The sequence below is a fragment of the Aegilops tauschii genome, chromosome 3 (assembly GCF_002575655.3).
Source record: "Aegilops tauschii subsp. strangulata cultivar AL8/78 chromosome 3, Aet v6.0, whole genome shotgun sequence".
In the NCBI taxonomy this organism is placed as follows: domain Eukaryota; kingdom Viridiplantae; phylum Streptophyta; class Magnoliopsida; order Poales; family Poaceae; genus Aegilops; species Aegilops tauschii.
In genome coordinates, this window is record NC_053037.3 from 126,730,988 (window position 1) to 126,752,727 (window position 21,740).

At 45.1% G+C, this 21,740-nt stretch overlaps 2 protein-coding genes across 2 annotated transcripts; both read left to right on the forward strand.

Moving 5' to 3' along the window:
• The first annotated feature begins 1,411 nt into the window (after positions 1–1,411).
• Positions 1,412–5,825, forward strand: LOC109777098 (uncharacterized). Its single transcript, XM_020335749.4, has 4 exons — positions 1,412–1,600; positions 3,123–3,165; positions 3,274–4,950; positions 5,195–5,825. Coding segments are annotated over exons 2-4 (2,091 nt in total). The 5' UTR covers positions 1,412–1,600; positions 3,123–3,164; the 3' UTR covers positions 5,608–5,825.
• A 388-nt stretch (positions 5,826–6,213) lies between these two features.
• On the forward strand, positions 6,214–6,796 carry LOC109777099 (uncharacterized). Its single transcript, XM_020335750.4, has one exon. It carries the CDS (start codon positions 6,336–6,338, stop codon positions 6,588–6,590), a length of 255 nt encoding a protein of 84 aa, XP_020191339.1. The 5' UTR covers positions 6,214–6,335; the 3' UTR covers positions 6,591–6,796.
• The last annotated feature ends 14,944 nt before the right edge of the window (positions 6,797–21,740 follow it).

A 21,740-nucleotide genomic window follows, 5' to 3' on the forward strand; every position in this document is an offset into this window, starting at 1 on the left:
TGGAGAGAAATACAAAGCTATAACAATCACACATAGTAAAGTTCAGAAATAACTCAGTTACTTTTAATGAACAATCTGATCATAAACCCACAACTCATCGGATCCCAACAAACGCACTGCAAAAAGATTACATCGAATCGATCTCCGAAGAGAACATCGTATTAAAGATCAGAGAGAGAGAGAGAGAGAAGAGCCATCTAGCTACTGCTATGGACCCATAGGTCCTGTGGGGAACTACTCACACATCATCGGAGGTGCAACAAGGTTGATGTAGAAGCCCTCCGTGATCGATTCCCCCTCCGACAGAGTACCGGCGGAGGCCTCCAGATGGGATCGCGGAAGAATAGAGGCTTGCGGCGGCTGAATAATTGTTTCGGGTCTCGCTCTGTTTTTTTTTTTGCAATATTTGAGAATTTATAGCAGTGGAATTAGGTCAGACGGAGCCACGAGGGGCCCACAAGACATCAAGGCGCGCTTACCCCCCTGGGCGCACCCTGTTATCTTGTCGTCTCCTCGGCTGGCTTCTGGTCCTCTCCCGAAACTTCTAGGGTCCCTCCTGGTCCAGAAAAAAGTCATTTTTTTGGTCATGTTTGGACTCTGTTTGGTAGGGATTTTCGGTAAAACCAAAAACATTCATAACACAACAACTCACACTAGGCACTGGGTTAATAGGTTAGTTCCAAAAAAATATAACATTGCATATAAAGCATACAAGATTGATAATATAATAATATGAAATAATAAAAAATTATAGATAAGTCGAAGATGTATCAGTGGCCGGCTCCAAAGCCGCTTTCGCCTTGCCCATGGCGCGCATTGCGAGTCGCCGAGTTGATCTTCCGGGCGGCCGCCACCATTGGATCCTCCCGCTTCGTCTCTGGTAACAATACAAATGGATCCATGTGGCGGCGGGCGGTGAAAGGGGCTGGAACGTGGGTAGATGATGGTGACGGTCAAATGGAAAGGGTGGGAATGTGCGGGCTTTGGCGCGAAACAGTGCGGGTATGGCCAATGTCCAGGCTCCGGATAGGGTCTTGGGCGGGCGTCGGAGTCCTACGTGATGGAGATCCGGACTCCCGCAAACATCCCCTAGCTCTGTATCCAATTTGCAAAAAATTATACACCCAGACGCGTAGCCGGACATTTACGGCACCACGATGGATCGGAAAAAACATTCAGACATATTGATTTGGACGTTTTGCGGGCGTTTTAGATTCAGTTCTCTGTCATTGATCTTACATAAAAAATCGTGTGAGTATCTTTTTTATGCTCGATTTAGATGTGCAATAAAGCACTTGTACGTCTCGATTACTCAGTTCGAGCTCCATAGCACACGTGGACGAGACTGGCCAGTCCATCTCGTGGTATCTTTTTTCCTCTCTTATTATAGACCCATATCGTGGTATCTCGCGTTGCGTACCCGCAGCCCACGCCATCCCCCCCTTCCCCAAGCGTAGACATCTCGCACGCTCTTCTCCCCCACTGCAGCACGGCTCCGCTCGCGACGCGGCGGCGGCCGAGCCTCCTCCCGACCAGGAGACGATAAATCGGGGAGAAGAGAGGAGAAATACCCCAAGCTAAATCGCTCCGCGAAGCTCAGGTTAGCAGCCCCCCCGCCCCCTTCCGCGATCTACACAAGCAAGCTTGAAGAACCCGGATCTCGCTTTATTCCTTAAGTAGATTATTCCTCGCGAGTCGCAGCGATTATTTTGCCGATCGGCGGTGAAAAGAAATTAGTATAACCCTTTTGAAGTACTGGAAACTCGAACTGTTCTGGAAGTTTGGGTTGGTCCGAGGGAACAAATGGTAAAGAAATCAAAGGAATCGACTTTGTTTCCATTTCTGCCGCTGATACTCTGGCTGATGAATTGCCAGAGCAGCGATACATACAGCTTCGGACCATCAGATCTTACCGGAGCCTCATTTCTTGGATTGGGCTGGATTCAAGGAGTAGTAGTAGCTTTTCAAATGCCTCAATGGTGTACTACCTCCGGCCGGGTTCATTAGTCCTCTCGTATTTTGTCAAATTCTGACTGTAAATTTGATTGATAAAATACTCTCTCCGTTCCGAAATACTTGTTCATTTGAACTAAAACCATGAGAAGTATTTCGGAGCGAAGGAAGTATGTAGTAAAAATAAGAGGATCATTCGAAACTTCTTTTGAATAAGAATTTATTGATATAAATTTTATAATATTTAACTTAAATTTTGCTAGTTAAATTTATGGTCAAAATTTGACACAAAATACAATGGGAACTGGTAAAGCTGGACGGAGGTAGTACGGCACTGTTATGCCTCTACCCCGGGCCACTGTCGTCTTTAGCGACAACGTCAGTGCGGTCTACATGTCTACGAACCTGGTTCAACAACCGCGACTGTTGTTGAACCGGGTTCGGACCGCGCTGACGTTGTTGCAGAAGACGACAACGACCCGGGGTAGGGTGTGTTGCAGTTCTGACATGAGTTGACGACGGCTCGGTTCTCGGCTTCAGTGCTCTATCGAGAACCACTTCGCCCGCAATTGCGTTGCCCTTGGACACATTCGTGTGCTCCATGTGCCTTCCTTCTGACAGTTCGCCGACATATTCACCAATGGGCGGCCGCCCCCCTTGTTCTTGGACTTCCAGTCCAGCGTCAACATCTGAAAATCTCCCGTTGTGTCTGCGGGCCCCGGCGGGGTGGGGTTATTCTGTTATCCCTTACCATATTTAGCGCATGCGCAATTAGAGACATCAGGCCATTATGTAGGAAGATTGTAACTGGAATTATTTTCCTGTACGTCACGTGCAATCCGCTATATATAGAAGGTCATGATTGTGGCATGTATTCTCAAACTTTCAGGCACTAGTGACTTTGCTGATAGGTACACAAAACTTTGGAGAGCATCGCCCATGCGGCGGCGTTAATGAATGAAGATGCAATACTGAATTGGCTGTGTTGCACTGTATATACACGGTTACATACACACTTAGATGTCCTGGTTCCAACAGTTCAATTAACTCTGTCCTCTTTAGCATTTTGAGCTTCTACTTGCAATGCATCCAGTTCCTAGTTACCCAGATTACTCAGTTACATCATAAGCAGCAGGCCTTAGTAATTCACACCTTTAATTTCCCTGCAGATATCAACTTGAAGTCACCTCCAGCCTCCTGCTTCGCCATAAAGTATTGTTCCTTCTCTCAGTTGCACCATCTATAACTTGAATCTTTCCTATGATGACAAACGTTGGTGTGCTGCATTTCTATTTCGTGATCATTTGCTATATACTTCAGTGCGGGAGAAGGATGCCTGCTGGGAGTACGGCGACAAGCTAGACGGGAACAGGGTCCGGTGCAGATTCTGCCAAAAGGTTATCAATGGTGGAATAAGCAGGTTCAAGTTTCATCTGTCTCAAATTCCGAGCAAAGGCGTCAACCCTTGCGTCAGGGTGACTGATGATGTCAGGGAAAAGGTGATCGCTCTCATAGAAGCCAAGGAATCACACAGGGAGCTTGAGCTTCTCAAGAGGAAACGTGTTGCTGAATTGTCAGTGCTTCCGAAAAGAACACGGGAACTTCCATCTCAGCCTTCCTCCCCAGGGCTGCCTACTTCGCCGCCTATTATTCCTGCATTCGAGCCGAGTCAGCTCCTTGGCCTGGAAGTGCCTGCTCCGGTACTTAGACTGTCTAGTGCTGCCACCAAGCCCCGTCCGGCTTCGGGATTGGAAGTGGAACGGTGCATTGCTGAATTCTTTTTTGAGAATAAGTTGGACTATAGTATTGCAGACTCCATTTCATACAAGCATATGATGGACACACTTGTTGGGCAGGAATTCCAAGGGCCATCAGCCGATGTTTTGAGAACAAAATGGCTCCAAAAGCTCAAGTCAGAGGTTTTGCAGAGAACACAAGAGATCAAAAAGGATTGGGTGACTACAGGCTGTACCATATTAGCCGATTCGTGGACTGACAACAAATTGAAAGCCCTAATCAACTTCTCTGTCTCTTCTCCACTAGGGACATTCTTCCTCAAAACAGTAGATGCTTCTCCACACATAAAAAATCACAGAGGGATGTATGAGCTCTTTGATGAAGTGATTCAGGAAGTTGGTCCAGATAATGTTGTTCAGATTATTAGTGATAGGAACATAAACTACGGTAATATTGATAAACTCATAATGCAGAACTACAACACCATTTTCTGGTCTCCCTGCACTTCGTTTTGTGTAAACTCAATGTTGGATGACTTTTCCAAGATTGATTGGGTTAACCAATGCATATGTCAAGCACAAACAATTACACGATTTGTCTACAACAACAACTGGGTTCTTGATCTTATGAGGAGGTGTATGGCAGGGCAGGAGCTTGTTTGCTCAGGGATTACAAAATCTGTTTCAGATTTCCTCACTCTGCAGTCACTGTTGAAGCACAGATCAAAGCTGAAGCAAATGTTTCACAGCTCTGAGTATGTATCTTCTCCATATGCAAATAGATCTCTAAGTATTTCCTGCGTTGAGATCCTCAGTGACGATGAGTTTTGGCGAGCAGTCGAAGAGATAGCGGCTGTTTCAGAACCTCTACTGAGGGTCATGAGGGATGTCTCAGGAGGCAAGGCTGCCATTGGTTATATATACGAGTCTATGACAAAGGTGATGGATTCTATTAGAACATACTACATAATGGATGAAGGCAAATGCAAGTCATTTCTGGATATTGTGGAGCAGAAATGGCTGGTGGAGCTGCATTCGCCTCTTCATTCAGCAGCTGCTTTTCTGAACCCAAGCATCCAGTATAATCCAGAAGTCAAATTTTTCACTACTATCAAGGAGGAGTTCTACCATGTCCTGGATAAAGTGCTTACAGTCCCAGATCAAAGGCAGGGTATCACTTCGGAACTGCATGCTTTTCGCAAGGCACAAGGAATGTTCGCCTCTAACATTGCTAAAGAGGCCCGCAACAACACCTCCCCAGGTTTCTCCCTTTCGCACTGAAAGTTTGTACTTTAAATATTTCCTGAGTACTTCTGTGTTTTGAGCCCCTCTAAGCACTAGATATATTGACACTTATTTGTCGCACACCGTAATCGTAGTTTCAGTTTAGCGACATTAGTTGAAGTTGCTGCAAAGTCATCCTATCTGTCTTCCATGCACAATCACGACGCTCTGCTCCATTTCCCCTAATCTGGATTTATTCAAATGACCTTTTTGCTTCTCAGGGATGTGGTGGGAACAATATGGTGATTCAGCGCCAGCATTACAACACTGTGCCGTAAGAATAGTGAGTCAGGTCTGCAGCACCCTGACCTTCCAAAGGGACTGGACCATCATCCTCCATAGCCACTCCGAGAAGCGCAACAAGCTGAACAAGGAGGCACTGGCCGACCAAGCCTATGTGCACTACAATCTCACGCTCCACTCCGACTCCAAAACGACGGCGAAGAAGAAAGCAGAGGGCGATCCGATCGCGTTGGACGACATCGACATGACCTCGCCGTGGGTGGAGGATTCGGACGGTCCGAGCCTGACCCAGTGGCTCGACAGGTTCCCGTCGGCCTTGGATGGTGGAGACTTGAACACCAGGCAGTTTGGTGGATCCATCTTTGGCACCAACGATCTTTTCGGCTTATGACAGACAGTATGCGGATTCTGTTGTGCTCACTGTATTTTTTGGATAGTTGAAGGGGCAGTGTTCGCTGCATCTGCATGTGTTCTGATCTTTATTTGGTTGGTCTTTAGTGGACTACATAGACTGTAGATTCATGTCAAGGTGAATCGTACCAGAAACTGGAGTAGAGTAGGGGCCATGATAATGAAAATTTTGGTGGCCATTTCATTTTCCCGTGACTATGAATGATGTTCTGCCGACAATTCTGTGAAACCTGAGAATCAGAGTATAGACCATGGAACTGGAATTATTACAAAAATGTCATAGGTTAGATATTTTGTGAACAATTACGGCGTGTATTCACGAAAACAAAATTTACAAGATAACTACGGAAAGCTGGTAGGTTAAACCAACCACGCAGGTGAGGCCACTGGTCTTTGTCGACGTGCACTATCCGCTCATCAATGTCTTGAGAAATAATTCCAAGTCGAATGATGACGATGCCGTGGTAGACCTTATCCGACTACGTCTTGATCTTATCCTCTCCCAACAATAAAGAAGACAACTAAATCAGTTGTTTGTTATAGAAAAAAAAAAAACCATCGCCATCTCTGCCTCTCAATAAAAATGGCATAAAGGCAAGGCGAGGCAAGCAGATCGCACTGAAGGCAGTAGTGCAGCAGACCAGTTCTACACTTCCAACGCACGCAAGAAAATCCTCCAGGTTCATCTACAGCATAGGAAGCGGGGAGATGGAAGGGAGCAGCAGCCGGACGCCAGAGATAACCATCGTCCCGGCGCCTAGGCCGGCGGCGGGCGGTGGCGGTGGCGGTGGCGCCGTGGACGCGGTGAAGGCGGCGAGCAAGGAGCCCATCAGCCCGGGCTCGCCTTCCCCGGCCAGCAAGGTGCGCCCCGGCGCCGTCTCCCTGCCCGGGTGGAAGCTCGACTCCCTCTGCAAGGAGTCCAGCTCGCCGCCGGCCATGATGGCGCGCTTCCCCTATTTCTGAAGCCACGCGGGCATCCTTGTCATCCTTTGCTAGTACTAGTATTTTCTGGCTGGTATATGTATAAGTTTGCAGCGGCAGTTTTGCTGCTCGTTCCTTCCGGCGATGTCATGTAGAACTCGTATCGTGGTTGTAATCGTTCTCGCAAGAGTTCTGGCGTGTCTTTGTGGTTGCTTTGAACTTAATCATGCACGTGTATGTTTTGGTTTCGGAGTTTGTGTATGATCATGTGAACTTTAATCCTCCAAATAATGTATAGATGACAATATAAAAACGCGCAATACTGTTCTTTTTTAGAGAAAAGGCATACACTTATAACTTTATAAAGAAGGTCAACATGTGGAATTCACCCGTACATCCAACAGTCTAACACCGGACCACACATTAGTTACCAAGTTTAGATACTGCACATGCAGCATGCAGTAAAAACACAATAAGATGCCCACAACTGGACCCTAGGTCGGAGAAGCTAGATCCTGCTGAGAAAGAGAGAACGCCATGGCACGAACGAGCGAGATCAGCAGCTCAGTTTCCTCTAGGTCACCCTCGTCAATGATTTCCACTGCAGTAGAAAGAATAATAATTTGAACAGAGAGTAAACTTGTTTCTGGTAGTCCATAAAACCCAACACGTTGCAAAATAAAAAAATCGAACCAAAATAAACACCTGATTTGCCTCAATAAAGACCTATCAGCAACCGGAGCTCATTGAAAGAGGTGGGCTCCCATGTCACATACGACCAAATCAACACGAGAACATGATGGCTAAGTCACATTTAGAAATGCGTCCGAGCATCACACAAAACACAAAGATCAAAATCAAGGCCATTACGCTTACGAACTTGGTCACCGCTGACAAACGAGCACAAATAGATTGCGACATGAAGGTTTTAATTTTGAGAGGAACTCTAGGACGCGACACATCTATGAACTTGGTAGTAGGAGAACCCTCTATCAATCTGGAATAAAGAGATTTAACTGTAAAACAACCAGAAGCAGCATGAGGCTGGATCACCGAATCTGCCGACTCCGAGAGCGTGGGAGAGATGGTAGCAAGACAGTGCCAGTTCTCCAACTCTTTAGGAGACAGCACACGTTGAAGACCCAGATCCCAATTATTAAGGAAAAGTTTTGAGATGAAACTATTAGCATAGTAAGAAAACAAAACAGAGAAAGAGGAGCATGAAGATGAGCCACCATGCCACCAATCAAGCCAAAAACGAAGACTCGCCATTGCCGACAACAAATGTGGAGGACGGATAGGTGTAACATTCCGAGAATCATGCTACAGTAATCCCCCGTTGGTGGTGCCATGTCATCACTCCTACTGTTGCTAATCCTCATTTGCTTTTGAACTCAATTCAAATTAAAATTAAAATTTAAAGTTAAAATTCAGTTTTCTCAAACATGAAAACTAATATGTTCAAAGTGTGGCAAATAATCCATAACTAATATTGGTGGTGAACCAACATTTTGCAAAATGTCTAAGTGCCCTAAACTGAATAAACAGTGGCTAAAACAAATAGATTAAATGCCTTTTTGAATTATAAAAGTGGCAAACTATTTCAAAAGCCTCACAATTCTTTTTTTGGCAGTGCCAACTAGTGCAATTTAATTATGTGGCCAAGTCCCACATTTTACAGAATCCTTTTGGCGGCTCAACTATTGCAAAGCATTTTTCTGTAAAAAGAAAAGAGCAAAAGAAAGGAAAAAGAAGAAGCCCTCCCTTGCCCCACTGGGCTTTAGCCCACCCCAGCAAGCTGGCCCACCTCCCCCCCCCCCGCACGGTCGATCCCCTTCCTCACTGCTCCTCCGACCGGGGCGCGTCCCCGCCGGACCAGGTGCGCCGCCCCGCACTGCTACGTCGCCAGCGAGGGGATAAGGGCAGCCCCGACGCCTCGGGCTCCCTCCCCACTCGCCCACTCCACCCAGCTCCCCAACTCCTCTCGTCCTCCCCCGTAACCCTAGCCCCCTCACTCGCTCGCACGCGTCTCGCCTCTCTCTTTTCCCCATCTCGCCCGAGAGCTCGTCACCGTCCTCCGTCGATCCCGCGCCCTCCGTCACCGCCTTGCCTCGCCGAGATGTCGTGAGGCTTTGCCATCGTCTCCTTTGTCGACTGCGGCCAGCCATTCAAGCCGGGAGCCACCGAGTCGAGCCCGGCGACCTCTTCTTCCCCTACGGCCATCTTCGACTCCGGCGATGGTTCCAGCGACGACAAGCCTCCCCGAGCCCATTTGAGCTCACCTAGAGGGCCCGGTGAGCAGTCGCCGTCCTTTCCCCTCTCTTCCCGCGCGTTTTCGTGGCCGTAGTGGTCGCATTGGAGATGCCCGGACGCTCCGCCGCGGATCTCGTCGCCGTCCTTTCCCCTCTCTTCCCGCGCGTTTTCGTCGCCGTAGTGGTCGCATTGGAGATGCCCGGACGCCCCGTCGCGGATGTCGTCGCCGGCGAGACTTCGGTGACCAAATGGTCACGGGCATGTTTCCGTTGGACTCGCCGCGTCGAGTAGGGCCCGACTAGCCCTTCCGTTTGCCCGATAGCGCGCCACATCGCCATTGCCGATGCTCGCCCGAAACACCCTGCCGCCGGCGCGTCGTACCGCTCGTCTTCGGCCACCGCAGCCACGAAACCACCACCAATCGACGCGCCGTCGTCTTGCCGTTCTAACGCGCTCGACCGCGATCAAAATGATGCCCTGTGGTCGATTTCTGACGATGCCCGACGAGCGCCACCGCGAACGAGCTCGCCAGCGTGATTCCGACGAGTCATTGGCCGTCGCTGAGTTGGCCTGACGTGTGGGTCCCCCTGTGTCGCTGACGGGTGGGCCCCATTGACCCATTGACCCGGTCAGCCGCTGACGTGGTCGGCCCCATGTCTCTGACATGTGGGTCCTGCCTGTTTAAACGATTTTAGTTATATAGATAATCTGTTAATTAATTATTTAATTAATTTAAATGCTAATCACTCAATAACAGTAGGTCCCACCCACTAATTAACCTATTTAGTTAATGTAACCCCTCTGTTAAAGCCACAGTCACTGACTAGTGGGTCCCACTGAACCCATAGGTCAGGTTTGACTCTGGTCAATGAGTGTGTTGACTGCTGATGTCATCCTCGTGTCATGCTGATGTCATATTCCACTTTTGACAATTTTTGAATAAATCCAGAAAATGTCTAAATCTTTTAAAATTCATAGAAAATAAACAGTAGCTCGGATCAAAAACTTTATACATGAAAGTTGCTCAGAAAAATCCAACGAATCCGAATACGTGGTCCGTTCATCTGTCGCATGCCCCTAGCATGCTGAACATGGAACCGTCCCCTCTCTTTCGTCTGTTTGGAAAATAACAAACACCGGGAAAACCCCTTAGGATGTTTTCCCTCTCCGTTTACAACATGTAGTCCTGCGTTAGAACACCCCTAGCTCTGCATATCGCCATGTTATGCTTTATGATGCTTTGTTTGCTTTATATTTATTGTTTCTTCCCCCTCTTCTCTCCGGTAGACCCCGAGACAGGTGCTGCCCCTTGATACGTCTCCAACGTATCTATAATTTTTGATTGCTCCATGCTATATTATCTTCTGTTTTGGACATTATTGGGCTTTATTATTCACTTGTATATTATTTTTGGGACTAACCTATTAACCGGAGGCCCAGCCCAGAATTGATGTTTTTTTTGCCTATTTCAGATTTTCGCAGAAAAAGAATATCAAACGGAGTCCAAACGGAATGAAACCTTCGGGAACGTGATTTTTAGAACGAACATGATCCAGGAGACTTGGACCCTACGTCAAGGAAGCTTCCAGGAGGCCACGAGGTAGGAGGCGCGCCTACCCCCCCCCCCCCCCCCCCCCCAGGGCGCGCCCTCCACCCTCGTGGGCCCCCTGTTGCTCCACCGATGTACTCCTTCCTCCTATATATACCTACGTACCCCCAAACGATCAGATACGGAGCCAAAAACCTAATTCCACCGCCGCAACCTTCTGTACCCACGAGATCCCATCTTGGGGCCTGTTCCGGAGCTCTGCCGGAGGGGGCATCCATCACGGAGGGCTTCTACATCAACACCATAGCCTCTTCGATGAAGTGTGAGTAGTTTACCTTAGACCTTTGGGTCCATAGTTATTAGCTAGATGGCTTCTTCTCTCTTTTTGGATCTCAATACAATGTTCTCCCCCTCTCTCGTGGAGATCTATTCGATGTAATCTTCCTTTTGCGGTGTGTTTGTTGAGACCGATGAATTCTGGGTTTATGATCAAGTTTATCTAAGAACAATATTTGAATCTTCTGAATTCTTTTATGTATGATTGGTTATCTTTGCAAGTCTCTTCGAATTATCAGTTTGGTTTGGCCTACTAGCTTGATCTTTCTTGCAATGGGAGAAGTGCTTAGCTTTGGGTTCAATCTTGCGGTGTCCTTTCCCAGTGACAGTAGGGGCAGCAAGGCACGTATAGTATTGTTGCCATTGAGGATAACAAGATGGGTTTTTTATCATATTGCATGAATTTATCCCTCTACATCATGTCATCTTGCTTAAGGCGTTACTCTGTTCTTATGAACTTAATACTCTAGATGCATGCTGGATAGCGGTCGATGTGTGGAGTAATAGTAGTAGATGCAGGCAGGAGTCGGTCTACTTGTCTCGGACGTGATGCCTATATACATGATCATACTCAGATATTCTCATAACTATGCTCAATTCTGTCAATTGCTCAACAGTAATTTGTTCACCCACCGTAAAATACTTATGCTCTTGAGAGAAGCCACTAGTGAAACCTATGGCCCCCGGGTCTATCTTCATCTTCCAACACTTAGTTATTTCCTTTGCTTTTTTACTTTACTTTTATTTTACTTTGCATCTTTATCACAAAAATACCAAAAATATTATCCTATCATATCTATCAGATCTCACTCTCGTAAGTGACCATGTAGGGATTGACAACCCCTTATCACGTTGGTTGCGAGGATTTATTTGTTTTGTGTAGGTGCGAGGGACTCGCGTGTAGCCTCCTACTGGATTGATACCTTGGTTCTCAAAAACTGAGGGAAATACTTACGCTACTTTGCTGCATCACCCTTTCCTCTTCAAGGGAAAACCAACGCAGTGCTCAAGAGGTAGCAAGAAGGATTTCTGGTGCCGTTGCCGGGGAGTCTACGCAAAAGTCAACATACCAAGTACCCATCACAAACCCTTATCTCCCGCATTACATTATTTGCCATTTGCCTCTCGTTTTCCTCTCCCCCACTTCACCCTTGCCGTTTTATTTGCCTCCTCTTTTCCGGTTGCCTCTTTTTGTTCACTTTTCCCTTGCCATGTCGGAACCAAAAAGAGTTGGGGTTCCTCTCCCAAGTTTTAGCACTTTAGACAATCTTGCTATCTTATCTAAACTCATAAATAAAAATACTGTGGAAAAACCTGCCGGAGTTATCAATGAAAACCTTAGCAACTTTGATGAAGAAGATTCTGGAATATTTCGTTATTTACTCGATGAATCTTTGAAAGATGCTTGGGATAGGCTATTATGGATCCGGGCTAGCTATGTACCTCAATACCAAATTGAGGTTTACTTAAAGAGCTTTTATGTTGGGTTGCCCGCTTCGTTCAAACAAGTTTTAGACTCTATTTTTGATGAGGGTTTTCTCGAAGGGAACCCCATAGATACCTATGAAAAGATGAAAACTATATTTGGGCACCCCATTAACGAGAAAGTTGAAATCACATCTCTTTTGCTTTCTTACCAAAACGAATCTATCAAAGAGATAAAAGCTAGCCTAGATGCCAATTTCCGCAACATACTTAATCTTTCTTCTATCATTAATGGCCATATACTTTGTCAAAATAGAAAGATTAATTCCATAGATAACAAGTTTGCTCTCTTTTTCCCTAAAACCAAAGATGGCAATACCTAGATCTATCCTTGCTATTATGCCTAGCTAGGGGCGTTAAACGATAGCGCTTGTTGGGAGGCAACCCAATTTTATTTTTAGTTTTTTTGCTTTTTGCTTATGTTTAGGAATAAATATTTGATATAGCCTCTGGTTAGATGTGTTTTTATGTTTTAATTGGTGTTTGTGCCAAGTTAAACCTATAGGATCTTCTTGGATGATAGTTATTTGATCTTGCTGTAATTTCCAGAAACTTTCTGTTCACGAAAACAATTGTTAAAAATCACCAGAACGTGATAAAATATTGATTCCAATTGCTGCTGATCAATAAACAAATTGTCTAGGTCTTCCTATTTTGGCTGATTTTTTGGAGTTCCAGAAGTTTGCGTTAGTTACAGATTACTACAGACTGTTCTGTTTTTGACAGATTCTGTTTTTCGTGTGTTGTTTGCTTATTTTGATGAATCTATGGCTAGTAAAATAGTTTATAAACCATAGAGAAGTTGGAATAAAGTAGGTTTAACACCAATATAAATAAAGAATGAGTTCATTACAGTACCTTGAAGTGGTCTTTTGTTTTCTTTCGCTAACGGAGCTCACGAGATTTTTTGTTAAGTTTTGTGTTGTGAAGTTTTCAAGTTTTGGATGAAAGATTTGATGGATTATGGAACAAGGAGTGGCAAGAGCCTAAGCTTGGGGATGCCCATGGCACCCCCAAGATAATCTAAGGACACCTAAAAGCCAAAGCTTGGGGATGCCCCGGAAGGCATCCCCTCTTTCGTCTACTTCCATCGGTAAATTTACTTGGAGCTATATTTTTATTCACCACATGATATGTGTTTTGCTTGGAGCGTCTTGTATGATTTGAGTCTTTGCTTTTCAATTTACCACAATCATCCTTGCTGTACACACCTTTTGAGAGAGTCACACATGATTCGGAAACTATTAGAATACTCTATGTGCTTCACTTATATCTTTTGAGTTATATAGTTTTTGCTCTAGTACTTCACTTATATCTTTTAGAGCACGGTGGTGGTTTTGTTTTATAGAAACTATTGATCTCTCATGCTTCACTTAGATTTTTTTGAGAGTCTTAAATAGCATGGTAATTTGCTTAAATAATCCTAATATGCTAGGTATTCAAGAATAGTAAAAAATTCTTATGAGTGTGTTGAATACTATGAGAAGTTTGATACTTGATAATTGTTTTGAGATATGGAGGTAGTAATATTAGAGTCATGCTAGTTGGGTAGTTGTGAATTTGAGAAATACTTGTGTTAAAAGTTTGTGATTCCCGTAGCATGCACGTATGGTGAACCGTTATGTGATGAAGTCGGAGCATAATTTATTTATTGATTGTCTTCCTTATGAGTGGCGGTTGGGGACGAGCGATGGTCTTTTCCTACCAATCTATCCCCCTAGGAGCGTGCGCGTAATATTTTGCTTTGATAACTTGTAGATTTTTGCAATAAGTATATGAGTTCTTTATGACTAATGTTGAGTCCATGGATTATACACACTTTCTTCCTTCCACCATTGCTAGCCTCTCTAATATCGCGCACTTTTCGCCGGTATCATACACCCACCATATACCTTCCTCAAAACAGCCACCATACCTACCTATCATGGAATTTCCATAGCCATTCCGAGATATATTGCCATGCAACTTACCACCGTTTCGTTTATGATGACACGCTCCATCATTGTCATATTGCTTTGAATGATCATGTAGTTGACATTGTATTTGTGGCAAAGCCACCGTTCATAATTCTTTCATACATGTCACTCTTGATTCATTGCATATCTCGGTACACCGCCAGAGGCATACATATAGAGTCATATCTTGTTCTAAGTATTGAGTTGTAAGAAAATAAAAGTGTGATGATCATCATTTTTAGAGCATTGTCCCAAGTGAGGAAAGGATGATGGATACTATGATTCCCCACAAGTCGGGATGAGACTCCGGACTAAAAAAAAGAGGCCATAAAAAAAAGAGAAAAGGCCCAAATAAAAAAATGAGAGAAAAAGAGAGAAGGGACAATGTTACTATCCTTTTACCACACTTGTGCTTCAAAGTAGCACCATGATCTTCATGATAGAGAGTCTCCTATGATATCACTTTCATATACTAGTGGGAAATTTACATTATAGAACTTGGCTTGTATATTCCAATGATGGGCTTCCTCAAAATGCCCTAGGTCTTCATGAACAAGCGAGTTGGATGCACACCCACTTAGTTTCTTTTGTTGAGATTTCATATACTTATAGCTCTAGTGCATCCGTTGCATGGCAATCCCTACTCACTCACATTGATATCTATTGATGGGCATCTCCATAGCCCGTTGATACGCCTAGTTGATGTGAGACTATCTTCTCCTTTTTTGTCTTCTCCACAACCACCATTCTATTCCACATATAGTGCTATGTCCATGGCTCACGCTCATGTATTGCGTGAAGATTGAAAAAGTTTGAGAATGTCAAAAGTATGAAACAATTGCTTGGCTTGTCATCGGGGTTGTGCATGATTTAAATATTTTGTGTGGTGAAGAGAGAGCATAGCCAGACTATATGATTTTGTAGGGATAACTTTCTTTGGCCATGTTATTTTGAGAAGACATAATTGCTTAGTTAGTATGCTTGAAGTATTATTGTTTTCATGTCAATATTAAACTTTTGTCTTGAATCTTTCGGATCTGAATATTCATACCACAATTAAGAAGAATTACATTGAAATAATCCCAAGTAGCACTCCGCATCAAAAATCCTGTTTTTATCATTTACCTACTCGAGGACGAGCAAGAATTAAGCTTGGAGATGCTTGATACGTCTCCAACGTATCTATAATTTTTGATTGCTCCATGCTATATTATCTTCTGTTTTGGACATTATTGGGCTTTATTATTCACTTTTATATTATTTTTGGGACTAACCTATTAACCGGAGGCCCAGCCCAGAATTGCTATTTTTTTTGCCTATTTCAAAGTTTCGCAAAAAAAGAATATCAAACGGAGTCCAAACGGAATGAAACCTTCGGGAACGTGATTTTTGGAACGAACATGATCCAGGAGACTTGGACCCTACGTCAAGGAAGCTTCCAGGAGGCCACGAGGTAGGGGGCGCGCCTACCCCCCAGGGCGCGCCCTCCACCCTCGTGGGCCCCCTGTTGCTCCACCGACGTACTCCTTCCTCCTATATATACCTATGTACCCCCAAACGATCAGATACGGAGCCAAAAACCTAATTCCACCGCCGCAACCTTCTGTACCCACGAGATCCCATCTTGGGGCCTGTTCCGGAGCTCCGCCGGAGGGGGCATCCATCACGGAGGGCTTCTACATCAACACCATAGCCTCTCCGATGAAGTCTGAGTAGTTTACCTCAGACCTTCGGGTCCATAGTTATTAGCTAGATGGCTTCTTCTCTCTTTTTGGATCTCAATACAATGTTCTCCCCCTCTCTTGTGTAGATCTATTCGATGTAATCTTCTTTTTGCGGTGTGTTTGTTGAGACCAATGAATTGTGGGTTTATGATCAAGTTTATCTATGAACAATATTTGAATCTTCTGAATTCTTTTTTGTATGATTGGTTATCTTTGCAAGTCTCTTTGAATTATCAGTTTGGTTTGGCCTACTAGATTGATCTTTCTTGCAATGGGAGAAGTGCTTAGCTTTGGGTTCAATCTTGCGGTGTCCTTTCCCAGTGACAGTAGGGGCAGCAAGGCACGTATAGTATTGTTGCCATCGAGGATAACAAGATGGGTTTTTTATCATATTGCATGAATTTATCCCTCTACATCATGTCATCTTGCTTAAGGCGTTACTCTGTTCTTATGAACTTAATACTCTAGATGCATGCTGGATAGCGGTCGATGTGTGGAGTAATAGTAGTAGATGCAGGCAGGAGTCGGTCTACTTGTCTCGGACGTGATGCCTATATACATGATCATACCTAGATATTCTCATAACTATGCTCAATTCTGTCAATTGCTCAACAGTAATTTGTTCACCCACCGTAAAATACTTATGCTCTTGAGAGAAGCCACTAGTGAAACCTATGGCCCCCGGGTCTATCTTCATCATATTAATCTTCCAACACTTAGTTATTTCCTTTGCTTTTTACTTTGCTTTTATTTTACTTTGCATCTTTATCACAAAAATACTAAAATATTATCCTATCAGATCTCACTCCCGTAAGTGACCGTGTAGGGATTGACAACCACTTATCGCGTTGGTTGCGAGGATTTATTTGTTTTGTGTTGGTGAGAGGGACTCGCGCGTAGCCTCCTACTGGATTGATACCTTGGTTCTCAAAAACTGAGGGAAATACTTACGCTACTTTGCTGCATCACCCTTTCCTCTTCAAGGGAAAACCAACGCAGTGCTCAAGAGGTAGCACCCCTGTGATCGACTATGTCTCCGATGACCCTTCTTCCTTTGCAGCAGAGCTTCCAGGCAAGCCAACCCCTCTTGATCATTTTGATATCGCCCATTCCATTCTCTCTCATGCTTGCATTAGATTTTGCTATTGTACTTGATTGCTCCTATTCTGATGCATAGCCTGTTTTTGTTACCTACTTTCATACCTTACCTGCTTATCCTAAACTGCTTAGTTTAGGTTGATTAGTGATCCATCAGTGACCCCCACCTTGTCCTAGGTGCCCTGCTTTATGTTTGATGACTCGATCAATGTGATCGACGTCCAGGCCCCGACACCGCACATCACCCCTCCCCCCTTAGTTGTACAACTCTGCAGAGTTACTATCAAGTGCCGAGGGTGATACCTCATCAGCACTTCTGATGTTAACCCTGTAGTGTAGCTATTCGGTCGCGATCATCAAGGGTGATTCCTCCTACACCATTCCCGATAACGATTCTGTCGTGCAACCCCTCAAGTGTGGACCATCGAGGGTGATTCCTCTGAGTCCACCTTGACGGTTACATCGAGTGGGAATCCATCGAGGGTGATTCCTCAGGTTTCCCCCTTGCTGTTTTGGACACACGGTTACTTCGACTTACCACAGAACCATGATGACATCGGGTCGGCCCCGAGGGGTACCCGCGAGTGATGTGAAGTCGGATTGATCTGGAGGATACCTGCAAGTTTTCCATGCGGCGCGGCCGGGCATTCTTATCCCTTGCCGCAAGTCCATGAGACGGGGCGACGGGACCACATATCTGTAGGGGAACGTAGCAGAAATTCAAAATTTTCTACGCATCACCAAGATCAATCTATGGAGTAATCTAGCAACAAGGGGAAGGGGAGTGCATCTACATACCATTGTAGATCGCTAAGCGGAAGCGTTGCAAGAACGCGGATGAAGGAGTCATACTTGTAGCGATTCAGATCGCGGTTGATTCCGATCTAAGCGCCGAACCACGGCGCCTCCGCGTTCAACACACGTGCAGCCCGGTGACGTCTCCCACGCCTTGATCCAGCAAGGAGAGAGGGAGAGGTTGGGGAAGACTCCGTCCAGCAGCAGCACGATGGCGTGGTGGTGGTGGAGCGCGGTACTCCAGCAGGGCTTCGCCAAGCACTACGAGAGACGAGGAGGAAGAGGGGTAGGGCTGCGCCAAGAGGGAGATGTTCTCGTGTCTATGGCAGCCCCAAAACCCCCACTATATATAGGGGAGGGGGAGGGGCTGCGCCCCCATCAAGGGTTCCCCCCAAGGGGTGCGGCCAGCCCTAGATGGGACTTGGAGGGGCGGCCAAAGGGGGAGAGAAGGGGGCGCACCACTAGGTGGGCCTTAGGCCCATCTGAGCCTAGGGTTCCCCCTTCCCCCTTTCCTTGCGCCTTGGGCCTCTTGAGGGGGGGGGGGCGCACCAGCTCACCTGGGGCTGGTCCCCTCGCACACTTGGCCCACGCAGCCCTCTGGGGCCGGTGGCCCCACCTGGTGGACCCCCGGGACCCTCCCGGTGGTCCCGGTACGTTACCGATAGCACCCGAAACTTTTCCGGTGACCAAAACAGGACTTCCCATATATAAATCTTTACCTCCGGACCATTCCGGAACTCCTCGTGACGTCCGAGATCTCATTCGGGACCCCGAACAACATTCGGTAACCACGTATATCTATTCCCTATAACCCTAGCGTCATCAAACCTTAAGTGTGTAGACCCTACGGGTTCGGAAACCATGCAGACATGACCGAGACGTTCTCCGGTCAATAACCAACAGCGGGATCTGGATACCCAGGTTGGCTCCCACATGTTCCACGATGATCTCATCGGATGAACCACGATGTCGGGGATTCAATCAATCCCGTATATAATTCCCTTTGTCAATCGGTATGTTACTTGCCCGAGATTCGATCGTCGGTATCCCGATACCTTGTTCAATCTCGTTACTGGCAAGTCTCTTTACTCGTTCCGTAACACATCATCCCGTGATCAACTCCTTGGTCACATTGTGCACATTATGATGATGTCCTACCGAGTGGGCCCAGAGAAACCTCTCCGTTTACATGGAGTGACAAATCCCAGTCTTGATTCGTGCCAACCCAACAGACACTTTCGGAGATACCTGTAGTGCACCTTTATAGCCACCCAGTTACGTTGTGACATTTAGTACACCCAAAGCATTCCTACGGTATCCGGGAGTTGCACAATCTCATGGTCTAAGGAAATGATACTTGAGATTAGAAAAGCTCTTAGCAAACGAACTACACGATCTTGTGCTAGGCTTAGGATTGGGTCTTGTCCATCACATCATTCTCCTAATGATGTGATCCCGTTATCAACGACATCCAATGTCCATGGTCAGGAAACCATAACCATCTATTGATCAACGAGCTAGTCAACTAGAGGCTTACTAGGGACATGGTGTTGTCTATGTATCCACACATGTATCTGAGTTTCCTATCAATACAATTTTAGCATGGATAATAAACGATTATCAAGAACAAGGAAATATAATAATAACCAATTTATTATTGCCTCTAGGGCATATTTCTAACAGTCTCCCACTTGCACTAGAGTCAATAATCTAGTTCACATCACCATGTGATTAATACCCAAGAGTTTACCGGAGTCAATAATCTAGTTCACATCACCATGTGATTGTAATGAATCCAACACCCATGGGGTTTGTTCATATCTCGCTTGTGAGAGAGGTTATTAGTCAACGGGTCTGAACCTTTCAGATCCGTGTGTGCTTTACGAATATCTATGTCATCTTGTAGATGCAGCTACCACGCTTTACTTGGAGCCATACCAAATAACTGCTCTACTATACGAGTCCGGTTTACTACTCAGAGTCATCCGGATTAGTGTCAAAGTTTGCATCGACGTAACCCTTTACGACGAACTCCTTTTCCACCTCCATAATCGAGAAAATTTCCTTAGTCCACTAGATACTAAGGATAAGTTCGACTGCTGTCATGTGATCCATTCCCGGATCACTATTGTACCCCTTGACTAACTCATGGCAAGGCACACTTCATGTGCGGTACACAGCATAGCATATGTAGAGCCTACGTCTAAAGCATAGGGGACGACCTTCGTCCTTTCTCTCTCTTCTGCTGTGGTCAGATCTTGAGTCTTACTCACACCTTGTAACACAACCAAGAACTCCTTCTTTGCTGGTCTATTTGAACTCCTTCAAAATCTTGTCACGGTATGTATTCATTTGAAAGTACTATTAAGCGTTTTTGATCTATCCTTATAGATCTTGATGCTCAATGTTCAAGTAGCTTAATCCAGGTTTTGCATTAAAAAACACTTTTCAAATAACCCTGGATGCTTTCCAGAAATTCTACATCATTTCCGATCAACAATATGTCAACAACATATACTCATCAAAAATTCTATAGTGCTCCCACTCACTTCTTTGGAGATACAAGTTTCTCATAAACTTTGTATAAACCCAAAATCTTTGATCATCTCATCAAAGCGTACATTCCAACTCCGAGATGCTTACTCCAGTCCTTAGAAGGATTGCTGGAGCTTTGCATACTTGTTAGCATCTTTCAGGATTGACAAAACCTTCTGGTTGCATCACATACAACCTTTCCTCTAGAAAATTGTCGAGGAAACAATGTTTTGACATCCTATCTGCAAGATTTCATAAATGATGCAGTAACTGCTAATATAATTTGAACAGACTCTTAGCATCGCTACGAGTGAGAAAGTCTCATCGTAGTCAACTCCTTGAACTTGTCGGAAAACATCTTAACAACAAGCCGAGCTTTCTTAATGGTGACACTTACCATCATTGTCTGTCTTCCTTTTAAAATCCATCTGCACCCAACAGCCTTACGACCATCAAGTATTTCTTCCAAAGTCTATACTTTGCTTTCATACATGGATCCTCTCTCGGATTTCATGGCCTCGAGCCATTCGTCGGAATCCGGGCCCACCATCGCTTCTCCATAGCTCGTAGGTTCATTGTTGTCTAGCAACATGACTTCCAAGACAGGATTACGTACCACTCTGAAGTAGTACGCATCCTTGTCGACCTACGAGGTTTGGTAGTGACTTGATCCGAAGTTTCATGATCACTATCATAAGCTTCCACTTCAATTGGTGTAGGTGTCACAGGAACAACTTCCTGTGCCCTGCTACACACTAGTTGAAGTGACGGTTCAATAACCTCATCAAGTCTCCACCATCCTCCCACTCAATTCTTTCGAGAGAAATTTGTCCTCGAGAAAGGACCCGTATCTAGAAACAATCACTTTTGCTTCCAGATCTGAAATAGGAGGTATACCCAACTATTTTGGGTATTCTATGAAGATGCATTTATCCGCTTTGGGTTCGAGCTTATCAGCCTGAAACTTTTTCACATAAGCGTCGCAGCCCCAAACTTTTAAGAAACGACAGCTTAGGTTTCTCTAAACCATAGTTCATACGGTGTCATCTCAACGGAATTGCGTGGTGCCCTATTTAAAGTGAATGCGGTTGTCTCTAATGCCTAACCCATAAACGATAGTGGTAAAGAGACATCATGGTATGCACCATATCCAATAGGGTGCAGTTATGATGTTCGGACACACCATCACATTGTGGTGTTCCAGGCGGTATTAATTGTGAAACACTTTCCACAATGTCTTAATTGTGTGCCAAACTCGTAACTCAGATACTCATCTCTATGATCATATCACAGACATTTTATCCTCTTGTCACGACGATCTTCAACTTCACTCTGAAATTACTTGAACCTTTCAATAATTCAGACTTGTGTTTCATCAAGTAAATATTCTCAGCATCTACTCAAATCATCTGTGAAGTAAGAACATATCGATATCCACTACGTGCCTCAGCACTCATTGGAC